Here is an 18,243-nt window from a genome sequence, read left to right as displayed (position 1 = left end):
CCTTCTTACTGTCATGGGTTACATGGAAATGGGTGCGGTCTGGAGGAAGCACCCTGCCTGTGTCAGTTGACACTGGGTCTAAATGCCTGCTTGTGATTTTAGAACCAAGCTCACGGAGGATAAAACCACCCTGACCGAGAAGATGACCACAGAAGAAGTGATTGAAAAATTCAAAAAGTGTATACAGCAGCAGGACCCGGCATTCAAAAAACGATTTCTTGACTTCAGCAAGGAGCCTAATGGAAAAATTAACGTGCATGACTTTAAGAAGGTAGGAGAATGGGTTTCTCTTTGTTTCTATCCTGCAGAAGTTGTTTTCTTATACTAACATACTTTAAAGGACAATGGCTTATCCCAGGATGCAGCAGATCCATTTCTAGGCATCTTTCAACAATTTAAAAGGATTTTTTTTTTTTGGCCAAAAAATTGTCATTGGCACATTTGTTAGAGAATACTTTCAATATGGATGTGGCCAGCTTTTGATATTTAAACTTTTACATATCAGAAGCATTTATTGATGCGGTTTGGCTATCTGCTGCATACCTGGCACTGTGCATCATGGGGCAGCCTGCGGGTGAGAGTACAAAGCCACTCGGCCCCTGCCTGCCAGTGGAGAGTTTCCAATCACAGAGCTATGGTTTGTTCCTCTAGAATGAAAAAAAAAAAAAAAAAAAATCTGGCAGTGAAATATGGGAAACTCAGAGTGCTGATTTGCATGTGCTTATGGGAACTGGTGAGTTTCTGCCAGAAAGGGCTCAGCTTGAAGGGTTCTGCATAGACTTCTCAGGAATTAATTTAAATGATTGCTTAAAATTCCTATTACGATCCCTCTAGCTAATCATCCTCAGCTATTTTTAAGGAAAGCATTTCAGTTAATATGTAGCAGTGTCCATGTGGACAAATTTAGAAGAAGGCAATGAAATATATTTCCAAGAAGAGAATAATTACATTAGTGGCCCCTTCATCCGGTGCCTGCCCCACTGCCGGACATTGGAATGGGCTTTTTATGGGTCTTATTTCTAAGCCTCCAGAATGCAGCATCATGGAGGAGCATGGACTGGAGGACGGAGCAGGGCTAGAGGCACAGAAATGGGATTAGGTAGCTACTGAAATAGTCCAGACCCTCTCCCCTCCCCAGCCAGAACAAGACAAGACGTGGAGGGTCCTTTGTTGTATGAGCATATGGGGAGAGCCAGGAGAATAGATTCAAGAAAGACTCAGAAATAAGGAGTCGAGGATAGGAAATGAGGGATAGGACATAAGACATAAGGCAATAGGCTAGGTGTGGTAGCTCACACCTGTAATCCCAGAACTTTGGGAGGCCAAGGCAGGTGGATCACGTGAGGTCAGGAGTTCAAGACCAGCCTAGCCAACGTGGCAAAACCCCATCTCTACTAAAAATATGAAAATTAGCCAGGTGTGGTCACGCATGCCTGTAATCCCAGCTACTCAGGAGGCTGAGGCAGGAGAATTGCTGGAACCCAGGAGGTGGAACTTGCAGTGAGCTGAGATCGTGCCACTGCACTCCAGCCTGGGTGACAGAGCAAGACTCAGTCTCAAAAAGAAAGAAAGAAGGGAATAAGGCAGAGGAAATGTTTTAAGTCATTCCCAGATTTCTGATTTGGGGACCAGGTGGCCGATAACCAGTCATTGATGATTTTGATTAGAGCAGTTTCAATGGAGTGAGTGGTAGCCATGGGAGCTGAATTTCAGGGGCTGAAAACTAAACGAGTGCCAATCTGACTCCATCCATCCCTGCCCGTGCAGGATCCTTTGTCCTAGATTTTATTTCACCCTGAGCTACGTGGCACGGGTCCTTGCCCGTAATGCATAATGAGCTTGAACTCTCACAATGCTCTGCATTCTTGATTCTTAAAGTCAGTTCACAAATTCACGGGAAACTAATAATCCCTAGTCTGCCCCTGGTTTTTCAGAGTGGAAAGTGACTATCTTAGAGAAGTGGCAGTAGATGTTGGTAAGGCAGAGACTAACACCTGTGATCTGAGTCCAAGAGCAGCTCCTTACCTGGCCCATCCTTCTGTCACCTGAGAACAACTTTGGGTCATCAGCTCAGTTGCAGGTTCTTCTGGCTTCCGGTTGTACCTTCCATTGATAAACCAGCGTCTCCTGAGGTCATGTCCCAGAGCAACTCCTGAATGTCAGTCTCATGCACCTACCTGTCTACCTGCCTTCTCCATGTGGGCACAGCCAAAGAGGGGCCGCTCCGCCTACATCCTTCCTGTTCTCAGTCAAAGACAACAACCTTTTTTTCCCAGTTGCTCAGGCCTAAAATCTAGTTGTCTTTACTGAGTCTCCTCTTCCTCTTGTACCCACATCCAATTCACCAACAAAGCCTGTTGGCTCCCTTCCAGATAGTTCCAGAAGAGATGACCCCACTCCACTGCTCCCCCCAGCATCTCCCATGTGATTATCACAGCAGCCCCTTCACTGCCTCCCTGCTTCCACCCTGGCCATGCCACAGTTCATCGTCAACCCAGCAGCCAGAGCGACCCCTCACTGGAGCCCACCGAGGGCTCCTCAAACACAAACCAGGGCCCGAGCCTGGCCTAGGAGACCCTGCATGGTCCATCCACCTCCCTGACCTCAGCTCTGGTCATCCTCCCCTTGCTCAAGAAACTCCAGCCACATCAGCTTCCTCTCCCCTCAGACACAGGCTGGCTCTTCCTTGGCACTGGCCATGCCCTCTGCCAAGATCACGGCTCCTTGGGTAACTGCATGGCTCTCCCCTTGCCTCCTTCAAGTCTCTGTTCAACTGCTCTTCCTCCACCAAGGTGACCCTGACATTCCCATTGCAAATGCAGTCCACCCTCCTCACCTTCACCTCCTCCATCTTGTTTCCTGTTCACAGCACCTGTGTTGTGTATTGCATGGCACTCACCACATCTTTCATTTGTTTCTGCATTCTGTCTGTTTGTTTGCCCTCCCCTATTATAAAATATGCTCCAAAGGTTGACATTTGATCTCTTTTGTGTAGTGCTGCTCCCCAAGTGCTTTGCACATAGTAGGGCCCGGTGAGCATGTATTGAATTAATGAATGTGAAGAGTATTTGGCATCCCCAGTGCAGCCCTAAATGAATGCCACCCTGAGGACTGATGGACATGGGCATTCGCACATGTGAAGCTGGTTCCTACACCTGTCTGGGCCAGTGCCCTCCAACCCCTGTGCTCTTCTCTGCCCCATGAATTACTCTGGGTGCTGGCCGACCCCAAAGGTCAGCTCACTGAACAGCTGCTCTGCTGCTGTCTCCATGGTGGCAACCAGCATGCTCCTAGCCCTTCCTCTTGACTATCTGCGGGCTTCTCGGAGACCTCCCTGCTGCCTGAAGGCATGCCCACAGGGAGGAGAAAGGAAAAGCAGAAACCCAGCAAGGACTTTGCCTTAGTCATTTTGGGCAGCTTTAACAAAGTACCCTGGACTCGGTGGCTTGCAGATAATGAAAATTACTCTCTCACAATTCCGGAGGCTGGAAGTCCAGGCTCAGGTGCCAGCATGCTGGGGCTCCGGCAAGGGCCCTCTTCTGGGTGGTACACTGCAGACTTCTCACGGCAGCAAGAGGGCAAGAGAGCTCTCTGGGATCTCTTTTATACGGGCTCTAATCCCATTCACATTGGAAGTTAGGGTCTAAACATATGAATTTGGGGGAGACACAAACATTCAGTCCATAACAAACTGATATGTTGTGTTTTATCATGAAAAGTAACAATCAATTTGCTGTGAACACAGGCCAGTTTTCACTGGTTTTCCTCCTAGTGATTTGTTTGGTTTAACCTTTGGGAAAGTCTTCTTGTGACCATCTTTGAAGATCAAGAACTGTGGGGTGATTTTCAACAGTCAGGCTACTATGGACCTGGGTTTGCACTTCATAAGCTATAAAGCATTATGTAAATATAAATTATCATCATCACTGGCAGAGATTGTTTATAGATCAGGGTAAATGGCTTTTTTCTACTACTGGTGAAATCAGAGCTAGAAATATCATGGGCTTATGCAGTAGAAAGAAAGGATTTAGGTTAGACCGGATGTAAGGCTTCCAGATGATAAAGGCTTGGGAATGTTAAATGTCAGTGTTGTGGAAGCCTTTGAAATTGACTTCTCAAGAGAGCTTTAAGTATAATGGACAATAGTAATTTTGTAATGGCAGTAACAGCAATAGTAATTACAATGATGATGATTGTCATTGCTGGAATAATAACGATAACGGTGATGTGATAGCTGCACCTACCATGGACTGAGCCCCTCCAATATTCAGGCATGTGGAATTTGCTTTACATATGTTATTTCTGCTCCTCACAGGAAGCCTGTAGGTATAGAGTATACACATTTCACAAACAAGGAGACCAAAGCTTAGGACCTGTGATACTGGCTCAGTGTTGTTCAGCTGTTAAGCTGTTCAAGAACTTGGACTTGAATTCATGTCTGTCTGTGTCAGACTCAGACCCTTGCTGGGTGTAATGTGGGCCTGGCAGGTGTGAGATAGGCTTGCTGGATGTGAACAGGCTTCCAGGATGTACCGCAGGCTTGCTGCATGTAGTAGAGGCTTACCGGGTGTAATTCTGGCGTAATTCTGGCTTGCTGGGTAGACTAGGTTTGCTGAGTAATTGATGGCCGTGTGTTTCAAGGTAGTAGCTGGCCTCAGAGTTTAGTGAGAAGGACATTAATTTTAATTACAATGCTTTTTAATTCTTCCTGTCCTTTTGGTCATGGATATACAATGTTCTTGCCCTCCTCTTCCCCTACATCTTGTGTGTAACCCCAATTAGTATAGCAAAATGGTTGTGAAGGTTTGTCCCTGAGGAGGTGGGAGTGAAGGTCTGTGTCACAAACTTCAGGTTGCCTGCCTGAGCATGCGTGCTGTTGTTCATCATTTAAACAGAGGCTGCACTTAGATGTTGGCTGGTAACCTCATACTGGAAATCGGAAGTGCCAATTATTTATTCCCACCAGCCATCTCCTTCCCTGTGCCATGGCAGAGGGTGGCTGCCTACCCCAGATCAATGAGGGAGAATGGCAGAAATAGAGTCTGCAGGTGGATGGGGCCCTGTGGGTCCCCAGATCCAAGTCCCTGCATTGTTGCTGCTGAGATCACTGTCATAAGTCCTCACCATTGTGGCCAGAAAGATTCTGTCTACTCTATAAATTATTATTATTATTATTATTATTATTATTATTATTATTTTGAAATGGAGTCTCACTCTGTCACCCAGGCTGGAGTGCAGTGGCGCGATCTCGGCTCACTGCAACCTCTGCCTCCTGGGTTCAAGCAATTCTATCTCAGCCTCCTGAGTAGCTGGGACTACAGGCACCTGGCTAATTTTTATATTTGCAGTAGACAAGTTTTCACCATATTGGTTAACCACGCCTGGCTAATTTTTGTATTTTTAGTAGAGACTGGTTTTCACCATATTGGTCAGGCTGGTCGCGAACTCCTGACCTCAGGTGATCCACCCGCCTCGGCCTCCCAGAGTGCTGGGATTACAGGCATGCCACCACGCCCAGCCAACTCTATGAACTATATTTATTAACTATCAATAAGACTTTGTCTTCTCCCCTCTTTCCTGTTTAATATAAGACATAGCAGAGCTTCTGATTCATGTGAATTACCAGGAAGGACAGCATGCTGAGTGGACACATGCCTCCTGCTGGAGGCAGAGCTCACTAGCGGTGAATTTACGCCATGTGCTTTCCATGGTTGGATGTGTGATATCTACTATGAGGAGGGGAAGGAGAAGGGCGCTATTCTTTCTGGAATTGTCTAGACCTGTTCTGGGTAGTTGCAATCATTTCTCACAGCAACCCTGTGATGCAGATTCCCTCTCCCAGGAAACCCTGTCTCCGTTCGTTGCTCTGACCATTCACCTCATGGTCTGTCCTTTGACACTTAACATAACAATGTTCTGAACTTCTCCACCAAAGAAATGGCCCTCTTTGACTTTTGCATTTTATTTATTTATTTATTTAGAGGCAAGATCTCACTTTGTCGCCCAGGCTGGAGTGCAATGGTGCGATCATGCTCACTGCAGCCTCAATCTCCTGGGCTGAAGTGGTCCTCCCACTGCAGCCTCCCAAGTAGCTGGAACTAGAGGTCCATGCCACCAGGCCTGAATAATTTTTAAAAATTTTTTTGCAGAGATGAGGTCTCACTATGTTGCCCCGGCCACTCTTGAACTCCTGGGCTCAAGAAATCCTCCTGTGTTGGCTTCCCAAAGTGCTGGGATTACAGATGTGAGCCACCACGCCTAGCCGACTCTTGTATATTTTTAAATGTGTTATTTAACGTAAATATCAAGTAAGAACTGGTAAAGTTGGCAGAAAACTTTAGGGTGATCTGGAACCTTTATATTCTTTCTCTGAATTGTTTCTCTTCCCCTCTCCCTTTTCTTCATATGCTGAATTAGCAGAAAACCCACAAAACGGTGGTTTAAATAAGAGAGGTGGTTATTTTTGTCTCTGAGAACAGGAGTCCAGATATTGCTGCTACAGGGCCAGTGCAGCATGTCATCAGACACCCTGGTTGCTTTTAGCTTTCCACAGCTCCAGGTACATCTTCATGCATACAGGCTAGCTGCCAGAGCACCAGCCATTCCAGATGTTTCGGGCACAAAGATGGGGAGGCATGAAGGGCAAGGCGCTTGAGCCAGCCAGGTCTTTCTTTTTTAAAAGTTCTTTCTTAGATACTCCCCCCACAAGTTTCCACTCACATTTTATTGACCAGGACTGTGTTATGTGGCCATACCTATCTATAAGGGGGGTTGGAAAAAATATATATATAATTATAAATGTATAATTTTATAAATATATAAATATGTATACTTATTTTATATCTATATACAAAAATTGGGGGCTGGGTGCATTACTAGTATGGAAAAAACAAGGTTGTGTTCCTATGGGAGGAGGAGGAAATATGTATCAGGTAGGCAAATGTAGCTGTCTGCCACCCTTTCTCTCAGTAGGCATTTTGAGGGTGCCTGTTGTACACTTAGCATGGCACCAGGCACATGGGGAATGGGGATGTAGTGGAAGGTGCAGTTTCTGACACCAGGGGAAATGATTTTGTTGCTTTGGGCCAGTGACCCACGGGGAACATAACATGACAGAATACCCAACGACACATGGGCTAAGATTAGTTAAATTGAGTCATTAGATTAATTGAGCTGTACAATCTATCAGGAATTTGAGGACAGCTTGATCATCCCAGCTTCTTGTAATTGTCTGTGTCTGATTTCTTCATTCTCTGTGAACACATTGGACATTCTTCAGCTCACTGTTGTTCTTAGTACCACCTCTGGAGACCCCACCTCGGCCTCTGGAGACAGACGCAGAGCTGCAGAGCTCATCAGCAAGCTTGCTCAGGGCCCCTGAGACATGCAGTAGGGAGCTGGAGTCTGGAACAGCCCAACCCTGTGTCCCAGATTTCAGCTCCTTTCTCCTGTGCCTGCTCTACGGCAGGGACACCTCACCTGGCTTAGCCCGAGATGTGCTTTCCTTCTTCCTCTGTGCAGAGCACTCCTCCCTTTGGCTGCTGATGAAACTCACATATCCAGAGAATTTGCCTGCTCTTTACTCACTACCATGAGTTCCCCACACATATTCTTTCCCACCTTGGGGACACGACCCTAATCTAAGCAAATTAAATGTTTATGGTAACAGAGTGAATTAGGTTTTTGTTTTTTTTTTGAGATAGGGTATCACCCTGGCACCTTGGCTGGAATGCAGTGGCGTGATCAGGGCTCACTGCAGCCTTGACCTCCCAGGCTCAAGCAGTCCTGCCACCTCACCCTCCTGAGTAGCTGGGACCACGGGCATGCACCACCACACCCGGATAATTTTTACATTATTTTGTAGAGATGAGGTCTCACTATATTGCCCAGGCTGGTCACAAACACCTGGGTTCAAGTGATCCACCCACCTCAGCCTCCGAAAGTGCTGGGATTACAGGTGTGAGCCACCACGCCCACGCCCAGCTGAATTAGATTTTTTTTTAAGTCAAATATTAAGTATTTGTATTCTTCTAGTTGTAAATCTTCTGTTAGGAACATATAGCTCTGGTAAAGGAAACAGATATTCTAAAAGCTCTTTGTTATGTATCACATCAGTTATGTGAGGGGGAAAAACACAAAAATAAGAGAATAATAAGAGGGACAAACAGTAAGAGTCACAGATACACCCACACAACGCCAGAGACCCAGAGAGAGCACATGAGAAATCCTCACGGAGTTTTCTCCCGCATGTGCTGGATTAGGGGTACCACAGGCAAGGGCGTCTGACATCACTGTGTTTTGACTGCTGTCGGCACAGCGGGAGTTCCTGAGGCTTGCTGTGAGGCCTAGTCAGATTCAGCACACGGAGCAAAGGTTCTCCATCCTTGTTCAGGGGCTGAGGAAACACCTAGAGAAACCGGTGGCAGCCTCACATTACTGAGGGCAGCTGGTGTGTGTTGGGGGAGGAGTGAATAGGTTTAGTTCTTGAGCTTCCTGTTCCAAACAGCCTCCTAATTCTGTGGATATTTTAAGGGGATGACCAGCTTTGTATTGGAGGTCCCTCACATCTTCAGTTTTGTCAGTCCAAGCCCTACACAACCTTCAGAAGTTGTTACTTATTCCTCCATCCTCCAGCAATGTCCTTCCACCGAGGCCACGGCCAGATTCTCTTGGCATCCAGCTGTGCCCCGAAGGGCACGTTCCCTGAGGGCAAAAGCAGCCACAGCCTCAGCTGACCCCTCCTCTAGGGCTCTCCATGTGCTCACTTTTGTATTCTCAGGGCCTTTCTCCCTGGGCTTCGATCCCCTGCGTACCACGAAAGTGTGGGGACTTCCATCCTTGCAGAGTTCGGCTCCTGTCTGCAAAGGGAAACCAGTCATAACTTGGGCCCACTCGGGTCTCCAATTTTGTCACTCCAGGGCCACATAACTCACAGTGCGGGAGTGGCCTCTGCCTGGACCAACCCAATTTCTCTGTTTAATGTCCACCCCCACAATCACCAGCTGTTCACACATCCCTAGGTCGCCTCTGAAAGGTTCCCCCGCCTTGCAGTTTTACTCCCTTTAGTCCTCATTGCTCTCTGATGCCTTTTGTTTTATTTTATTTTATTTTATTTTATATTTTTGAGACAGAGTTTTGCTCCGTCGCCCAGGCTGGAGTGAAGTGGCACGATCTCTACTCACTGCAAACTCCGCCCCCACCCAGGTTCAAGTGATTCTTCTGCCTCAGCCTCCCAAATAGCTGGGATTACAGGTGCCCGCCACCACACCCGGATAATTTTTGTATTTTTAGTGGAGACGGGGTTTCACCATGTTGGCCAGGCTGGTTTCAAACTCCTGACCTCAGGTGATCCACCGGCCTCAGCCTCCCAAAGTGCTGGGATTACAGACGTGAGCCACCTCACCTGGCCTTAGATGCCTTTGAAAAGATTACTTTTGTAATCAAGTGGGCTTTTCTGGTTGTTTTAATTGGGAATGTTTGCTTGCTCCATCCTATCCAGAGGCAGACGTCGAGGTCTGTCAGTTTTGTTAGTCTTTTCAAAATCACAACTTTGTGTTGTCATTTTTTTCTGTTGTATATGCATTTTACATTTCATTAATTTTGCTGTTATATTGATTATTTTCTTCCTTCTACTTAATTTGAATTTAGTTTGCTGTTCTTTTTCTAATTTCTTGAAAATTAGAAATTTAAACCATTGATTTTCAGCCTTTATTTCTCTGGTGTATGAAGTTGTGGCTCTCCATTGCCCTATAAGTGCTTGAACAGGTTTAGCCACATTAATATAGGTTTTAGTATACTATCTTTTCAATAACATTTCATTCAAAATGTTTTATAATTGTCCTTGTGATTGTTTTCTTTTTCTAATGGTTTATTTTTAAAATGTATTTAATTTCCAAAACAGTTGGGATTTTCTAGTGTTTTTTTTTTAATGATTGATTTTAAAGTTGATTCCATTGTGATCAGAGAATAGATTCTAAAGTCTAAATGACTTCAATCTATCCTTTGAAATATGCTGAGGTGTGGATTATGACCTAACACGTATAATCATTTTGGGGGATGGGAGGACAGGGTCTCTCTCTGTAACCCAGACTGGAGGGCAGGGGTGCCATCGCAACTCACTACAGCCTCCACCTCCGGGGCTGAAGCAATCCTCCCACCTCAGCTTCCTGAGTAGCTGGGACTACAGGTGCATACCACCACATCTGGCTAACTTTTGTGGGGTTTTTTTTGTAGAAACAGGGTTTCCCCAAGTTGCGCAGGCTGGTCTTGAACTCCTGGGCTCAAAGGATCTGCCTGCCTCAGCCTCCCGAAGTACTGGGATTATAGGTGTGAGCCACCATGCCTGGCCATCAATTTTGAGAAATGTCTCATAAACACTGGAAAAGAACATGTGTTCTCTGCCACTGGAGGTTCAGTTTCCTACATTCAGTCATATGCGGCTTAATGACAGGGACACATTCTGAGAAACGCATTGTTAGGCGATTTGGTTGTTGTGCAGATATCCTAGAGTGTGGTTACAACAAACCTAGGTGCTATAGCCTCCTACACAGCTAAGCTATGTGGTATAACCTTACAACAAACCTAGGTGCTATAGCCTCCTACACAGCTAAGCTATGTGGTATAACCTTACAACAAACCTAGGTGCTATAGCCTCCTACACACCTAAGCTATGTGGTATAACCTATTGCTTTCAGGCTACAGATCTGTACAGCATGGTATTATACCGCACAGTGTAGGCCATTGTAATGCAATGATAAGTGTTTGTGTATCTAAACATAGAAAAGGTACAGAACAAATATGATATAATCTTATGGCATCACTGTGGTATATGGTCCACTGCTGACCAAAATGCCATTATGCGGTCCATAACAGCATGTCAATTGGGTTCATTTTATTAATTGTGTCCTTCAGAACTTCTATATCCTTACCACATTTTTTTAAATTTTCTTTTCTTTTTTTTTTTTAGATGGCGTCTTGCTCTTGTTGCCCAGGCTGGAGTGCAATGGCAGCGATCTTGGCTCACTGCAAATCTCCGCCTCCTGGGTTCAAGAGATTCTCCTGTCTCAGCCTCCCGAGTAGCTGGGATTACAGGCATACACCACCACACCTGGCTAATTTTGTAGTTTTAGTAGAGACGGGGTTTCACCATGTTGGTCAGGCTGGTATCAAACTCCTGACCTCAGGTGATCCACCCGCCTTGGCCTCCCAAAGTGCTGAGATTACAGGCGTGAGCCACTGCACCCGGCCCCTTACCACATTTTTGTGGGCTCACTCTATTAAGTGATGAGTGAAGTGTGTTGAAGTCTTCCATCCGATTGTAGGTTTGTCTAGTGAGATCCTTTCTTCATTCTGTTGACTGTTGAATTATTCACTTTGAAGCTAATTACTGGGTACAAATAAATTTAGAATTTATTAAAACTTCCCATGAATTGTTTCCTTTATCATTAGGACATAACTCTTTTGACAAAGAGGAATGCCATTTGCCTTCAGGCCTATGTCATCTGATAATAATGTAGTCACTTCCGCTTTCTTTTGATGAGTGTTCACATGGCGTATCCTTTTCTATCCTTTTGCTTTCAAACTATCTGGTTACTTATTGAGAGCAAGTCTCTTGTGGGCAGCATATAGCCAATTAAAAAAATACAGTCTGATAGTCTGAGTCTTCCACTTGAAGTATTCGGTCCGTTCTATACATATTTAATTATCTATATAGTTGGCTTTATATCTATCATTGTAATGTTTTTATTTTTTTCTATTTGACCCGGCTGTCTCATGTTTCTTCTTCTGTCCTTTGTTGCCTTCTTTTAGGATTATCCAACTTTTTTTTTTTTTTTTTTTTGAGACAGGGTCTCGCTCTGTTGTGTTATTTCATTTTCCTGTCTATTAGCTTATGAGTTGCTTTGTTCTTATATTAGTCTCATAGAAGCTGCATGAGAGACTGTGACATGCAGCCTGTGTTACTGTTGTCAAATACAAATCATTGTTCACCACTTCCCTAACAATGCTAGATTTTTAAAATACTCCCTTTAGCCCCTCTTCTCTTCTGTGTGATAGTTGTTTTGCATTTTAATTTTACAGGTATTTTATTTATTTATTTACTTTTGAGACAGAGTCTTGCTCTGTTGCCCAGGCTGGAGTGCAGTGGCATGATCTCAGCTCACTGCAACCTCCGCCTCCCAGGTTTAAGCAATTCTCCTGCCTCAGCCTCCCGAGTAGCTGGGATTACAGGTGCCTGCCACCACGCCCAGCTAATTTTGTATTTTTAGTAGAGATGGGGTTTCACTATGTTGGCCAGGCTGGTCTCGAACTCCTGACCTCAGGTGATCCGCCTGGCTCAGCCTCCCAAAGTGCTAAGATTATAGGTGTGAGCCACAGCGCCTGGCCTCACATGTATTTTAAATCTCACGAGGCATTATTATTTCATATGGTAAATAATTTGTCAAATGAATCTACATATTTACTCTTGCTGCTCTTCTTTCCATCTCACATTTTGTGTTTGCACCTGGACTCATTTTTAAATTCTGCCTAAAGACCTCCCTTTTGTACTTTAAATGCAAATGTACTGGCAACACTCTCCAAGTGTCCCTGGTTTCTTCACGTTTCCTTACCTCTTCACTTCATGTCCTTTTCCTGTCTAGGATCGTATCTAGGGTATCACATTCTATTGAGTCTTCACGTCTCCTGAGGCTCCCCTTGGCTGTGAGAGTTTCCTAGACTTGCCTTGTTTTTGATGGCCTTGTCAGTTCTGAGGATTACTGATCAGATATTTTGTGGAGCATCCCTCAATTGGGATTTGTGTGATATTTTTCTCATGATTAGACTGGGTAATGTGTTTTTGGAAGGAAGACCGCAGAGGCGGGTGCCCTTCTCATCACATCTTGTCAAGGGCACCTGCTATTAATATGACTCATCACTGTTGGTGCTGAACCTGTCACTGGCTGAAGTGTGTTACCTGACTTTGTCACCTGGCAGAGGTTTCACTACTGTCAAGTTATTCTTTTTCTCCCCTCTTTGTTATTGGAAAGATTTTCGTCTTTGGAAGAAATCCATGATGCACAGCCCTCAGGGAAGAAGTGGGGAGTTACAATGCTCCAGCTCTTTCAAGCCACAACAACAGGCGTTATTTGGAATCCTTTTGCATGGGATATTTGTCTCTTTTCTTCCACTTACTAACTTACTCAACCATTTATTCATATTAGAATGGACTCATGCCTCATTATCCTTTAAATAGGTATAAGATCCTTAATGATTTTTCCCTTTTCCGCTTCTGATTGCTAATTTTAAAATATTTTCTGTTTGTTTCGTGACTTGTCTAGCTAGAGGTTTATCACTTTTATTGAACTTTTTCTAAAACAAGCTGTGGTTTCATTGATTTCCTCTATTGTTTGCCTATATTCTACTTCACTGATTTTTACTTTTATCTTTATTATTTCTTTATTCCTACTTACTTTACCTACTTTGGCTTTAATTTGCCTGAGTTTGAAACCCAAGGGGATTTTTAGGGGATATTCACCTTGAGAACCTGATGGAACTCCTGGCATGAAAGCCCATGAAAGTGCGCCCTCCCCCTGCCCCTTCCTCCAAAGACAGGGCCACTAGAAATCGCTCCCTCTCAAGCTAATTCACACTCAGCCTCCAGCAATTTGTCAAAATTACCACTTAGGTATCCCTACCAGTTTCTGGTCTCAGTGGCTTCTGCTCCAGGTAAGCTGATCATGGCTGTGATTCTCTGTCTTCATTTCTCTCTCCAGATTTTATGTTTCTCTGATGGTTCTGTGAAACGTCATTAATTTGCAGTTTGTCTTTTTTCTTGTTGTAAGGATGGGAATGATGACTTCCAAGCTGTTTACATGTCAGAGGTGAAAGCAAAAAGTCCACCCTTATTTTAAAAAATATTTTAGCTGGGAAAAACATTCTAGGTTGGCAATCATTTTCTTCTGGCATTTTAAAGATACCATTCCATGGTCTATGTCTTCTATCAGTTTTGTTGATAAATCAACCATGTATCTTATGGGTATAATGTATCTTTTTTTTCTCTAGCAGCTCTTAAGATTTTCCTCTGTCTTTGGATTTCAGCAGTCGTACTAGGATGAGTCTCAATGCAGCTTTCTTTATATGAATCCTGCTGGAGTCTGCAGTTCTTCTTGTATCTGTAGGTTAATGTGTTTTATCAGTTGTGACAAATTCTCAGCCATTGCCTCCTCTCCTGTTGTTTACGTGCATTCTCTCCTCCCTCCCTGGACTCCTTTCCAGGATCCCCCATGCCTCTCTTCACTCTTTTGTGTAGTTTCCATTTTTTTTCTTTCAGCGCTTCAGCCCCAGTATTTCCTATTGATCTGCCTTCCAGTTTGCTAATCCCATGTTCTGCATTTTTCAATCTGTGGTTAGTTGTACTCACAGAGTTCTTAATTTTAGTATTATATTTTTCAGTGGTGGGATGCTCATTAGGTTATTTTTAACATATTTTGTATCTGTGTTTCTTTCTTCTTTTGTCTCAATATACTCCAGTATTCTCTTAAACATATTCATAGCTTTTTTTTTTCTGGTATTTCCAATATCTGGATCACCTGTAGATCTGTTTCTATTGTCTGTTTTTTTTTTTTCTTTCTGGATATTGGGTTATATGGTTTTGTCTCTTGGAATGCCAGGTAGATTTTTATTGAATATCAAATATTATTTATTAAGAAAATTAAGAGGCTCTGGATAATAGGTCATCCTCTGCTTTGCTAGGCAGATAGAGTGGGGACTCATAACCTTAGTCCAGTAAGGGACTGGTGGATTTGAGGCTGGACTGAATTTTGGCAAGGCTGTTAGCATTTGTTTTTTTAACTACTCCTGCTCCTAGGGCATAAAACTTCAAAAGCTCTAACTCAGAGCCTGGGTGTATCAGTCCGTTTTCACGCTGCTGATGAAGACATACCTGAGACTGAACAATTTACAAAAGAAAGAGGCTTAATTGGACTTACAGTTCCACATGGCTGGGGAAGCCTCACAATCATGGTGGAAGGCGAGGAAGAACAAGTCGCATCTTATGTAGATGGTGGCAGGCAAAAAATGAGAGAGCTTGTGCAGGAGAATGCCTCCTTTTAAAATGATCAGATCTCATGTGACTTATTCACCATCAAGAGAACAGCACAGGAAAGACTTGCCCCCATGATTCAATTACCTCCCACCAGGTCCCTCCCAAACACATGGGAATTCAAGATGAGATTTGGGTGGGGACACAGCTAAACCATATCATTCTGCCCCTGGCCCCTTCCAAATCTCATGTTCTCACATTTCAAAACCCATCATGCCTTCCCAATAGTCCCCCAAAGTCTTAACTCATTTCAGCATTAACTCAAAAGTCCATAGTCCAAAGTCTCATCCAAGACAAGGCAAGTCCCTTCTGCCTATGAGCCTGTAAAATCAAAAGCAAGTTAGTTGCTTCCTAGATACAATGAGGGTACAGGCGTTGGGTAAATACAGCCATTCAAAATGGGAGAAATTGGCCAAAACAAATGGGCTACAGGCCCCATGCAAGTCTGAAATCCAGTGGGGCAGTCAAATCTTAAAGCTCCAAAATGATCTCCTTTGACTCCATGTCTCACATCCAGGTCACACTGACGCAAGAGGTGGGTTCCCATGGTCTTGGGCAGCTCCGCGCCTGTGGCTTTTCAGGGTACAGCCTCCCTCCCGGCTGCTTTCATGGGCTGACATTGAGTGTCTGCAGCTTTTCCAGGAGCATGGTCCAAGCTTTCATTGGATCTACTGTTCTGGGGTTTGGAGGATGGTGGCCCTCTTCTCACAGCTCCACTAGGCAGTGCCCCAGTAGGGACTCTGTGTGGGGGCCCTGCCCCCACATTTCCCTTCTGCACTGCCCTAGCAGAGGTTGTCTATGAGAGCCCTGCCCCTGCGGGCAAACTTCTGCTTAGACATCCAGGCATTTCCGTAGATCTTCTGAAATCTAGGCAGAGGTTCCCAAACCTCAATTCTTGACTTCTGTGCACTCACAGGCTCAACACCATGTGGAAGCTGCCAAGGCTTGAGGCTTGGACCCTCTGAAGCTATGGCCCAAGCTCTAAATAGGCCCCTTTCAGCCATGGCTGGAGCTGCTGGGATGCAGGGCACCAAGTCCCTAGTCTGCACACAGCTCAGGGACCCTGGGCCCAGCCTATGAAACTGCTTTTTCCTCCTAGACCTCCAGGTCTGTGATGGGAGGGGCTGCTGTGAAGACCTCTGACATGCCCTGGAGACATTTTCACCATTGTCTTGGGGATTAATATTCTCCTCCTCGTTACTTATGCACATTTCTGCCACCAGCTTGAATTTCTGCTCAGAAAATGGGATTTTCTTTTCTATCGCATTGTCAGGCTGCAAATTTTCTGAAGTTTTATACTCTGCTTCCCTCATAAAACTGAATGCTTTTAACAGCACCCGAGTCACCTCTTAAATGCTTTGCTGCTTAGAAATTTCTTCTGCCAGGTACCCTAAATCATCTCTCTCAAGTTCAAAGTTCCACAAATCTCTAGGGCAGAGGCAAAATGCCACCAGTCTTTTTGCTAAAATGTAACAAGTCACCTTTGCTCCGGTTCCCAACAAGTGCCTCATCTCCATCTGAGACCCCCTCAGCCTGGACCTTATTGTTCATATTGCTATTAGCATTTTTGTCAAAGCCATTCAACAAGTCTCTAGGAATTTCCAAACTTTCCCACGTTTTCCTATCTTCTTATGAGCCCTCCAAAGTGTTTCAACCTCTGCCTGTTACCCAGTTCCAAAGTCACTTCCACATTTTCAGGTATCTTTTCAGCAATGCCCCACTCTACTGGTACCAATTTACTGTATTAGATCATTTTCATGCTGCTGATAAAGACATACCCAAGACTGAGCAATTTATAAAAGAAAGAAGTTTAACTGGACTTAGAGTTCCATGTGGCTAGGGAAGCCTCACAATCATGGCAGAAGGCAAGGAGGAGGAAGTCTCATCTTACATGGATGGCGGCAGGCAATAAATGAGAGAGAGCTTGTGCAGGGGAACGCCTCTTTTTAAAACCGTCAGATCTCTTGAGACCTATTCACTATCATGAGAACAGCACGGGAAAGACTTCCTCCCATGATTCAATTACCTCCCACCAGGTGCCTCCCAAAACACATGGGAATTCAAGATGAGATTTGGGTGGGGACACAGCCAAACCATATCACTGGGTTATTCTCTGAGCCCTGCCCCTTCCGCTCCAGGAAGTCCTGAACTCCAGTCCTTATTTCCTCAGGACCACAAGGTGACCAAAAAATCCCTTTTGCTTCTCAGAGGCTTCCTGCCTACTTAGTCTTCTGCCCCACACAGCTTAAGAATTCAGCAAATACTTTGAGAGGAAAAGGGGCAGAGTGTTGGGCATGTTTCTTCTTTTTCTTTCTCACTAGGAATCCAGTCATTTGGGTCTCTCCTTTTGTTGTCTCCAGTTTCATGAGCTCCTCACATACCTTACTTGTTTCTCTGTCTGCCTGGGCCGTCTGCCCCAGTCCTGAGCCCCTTGCCCTGCTCCCAGATTAGCAAATGGCTCACTCTCTTCCAGCTTCACCCTTCTCTCAGATTTTTGTCCCTCTGGGTCCTGGTTGCCTCCGCAGCTCTCTTATGCTTCAAACAGGTGTTTTGATGCATTTTTTCTGTCTTTTTCATTTGTTCTCAGTGGAAGCTTAAATCTGCAAGATATTCCAACAAGCAGAACATTAGCCATTCTCTTTTTGTTGGGCATTCATTTCTTTTATTTTTAGTATTTTTTCCTCTTTAAACAATCTTTCTTTATGTGTCCTTACATACTGATGCTTTTATTTGTATGGAATGGATGCCAGGAGTAAGACTCTTGGTTGAAGATTTTTAAAAACATTTTTAAACATGTTATCTATTTGCTTTTTTAAAAATACTGTAATGTTTCACATTTCTAGTGGCTGTGTATGACAGTATCTTTTTCTCTGGACCTTTATAAGCAATAGGCATTATAGCTTTTTTAATTTTTGCTGGTCTTATGGTTTTAAAATGGTAACTCATTTAAACTTCAATTTGCATTTATTTTCCTGACTAGTGAATTTATTATTATTATTTGCCACTGTGATTTGTTCTTCTTTGAGTTGCCTATTTACATCCTTTGCCCTCTTGTCAATTTATAAAACCTATTTGCTTATGATGGACGTCATTATTTATCTCTGCTCTCACAAGAATCCCAGGACTCCCAGTTCCTCCCTCACCTTCTGGGTTCTCAGCCCGGG

General features: G+C 44.4%; 1 protein-coding gene across 21 annotated transcripts in view; it reads left to right on the top strand.

Moving 5' to 3' along the window:
• The window catches only part of EFCAB6 (EF-hand calcium binding domain 6), a 283,240-nt gene that overhangs the window by 146,869 nt on the left and 118,128 nt on the right, over positions 1 to 18,243 (top strand). For all 21 annotated transcript variants that reach the window (XR_010155956.1, XR_010155963.1, XR_010155962.1 and 18 more), the window contains one exon: positions 103 to 271. Coding sequence is in view for 11 of the 21 variants with exons in the window: in XM_016939334.4 (XP_016794823.3) it covers positions 103 to 271 (169 nt within the window). In the remaining 10 variants the exon portion in view is untranslated. The remainder of the gene's footprint in view (positions 1 to 102; positions 272 to 18,243) is intronic.

Source organism: Pan troglodytes, chromosome 23 (genome assembly GCF_028858775.2).
Source record: "Pan troglodytes isolate AG18354 chromosome 23, NHGRI_mPanTro3-v2.0_pri, whole genome shotgun sequence".
NCBI classification, from domain to species: Eukaryota; Metazoa; Chordata; class Mammalia; order Primates; family Hominidae; genus Pan; species Pan troglodytes.
The sequence above is the reverse complement of the archived record's forward strand: the minus strand, read 5'-3'. Positions and strand labels throughout refer to the sequence as shown.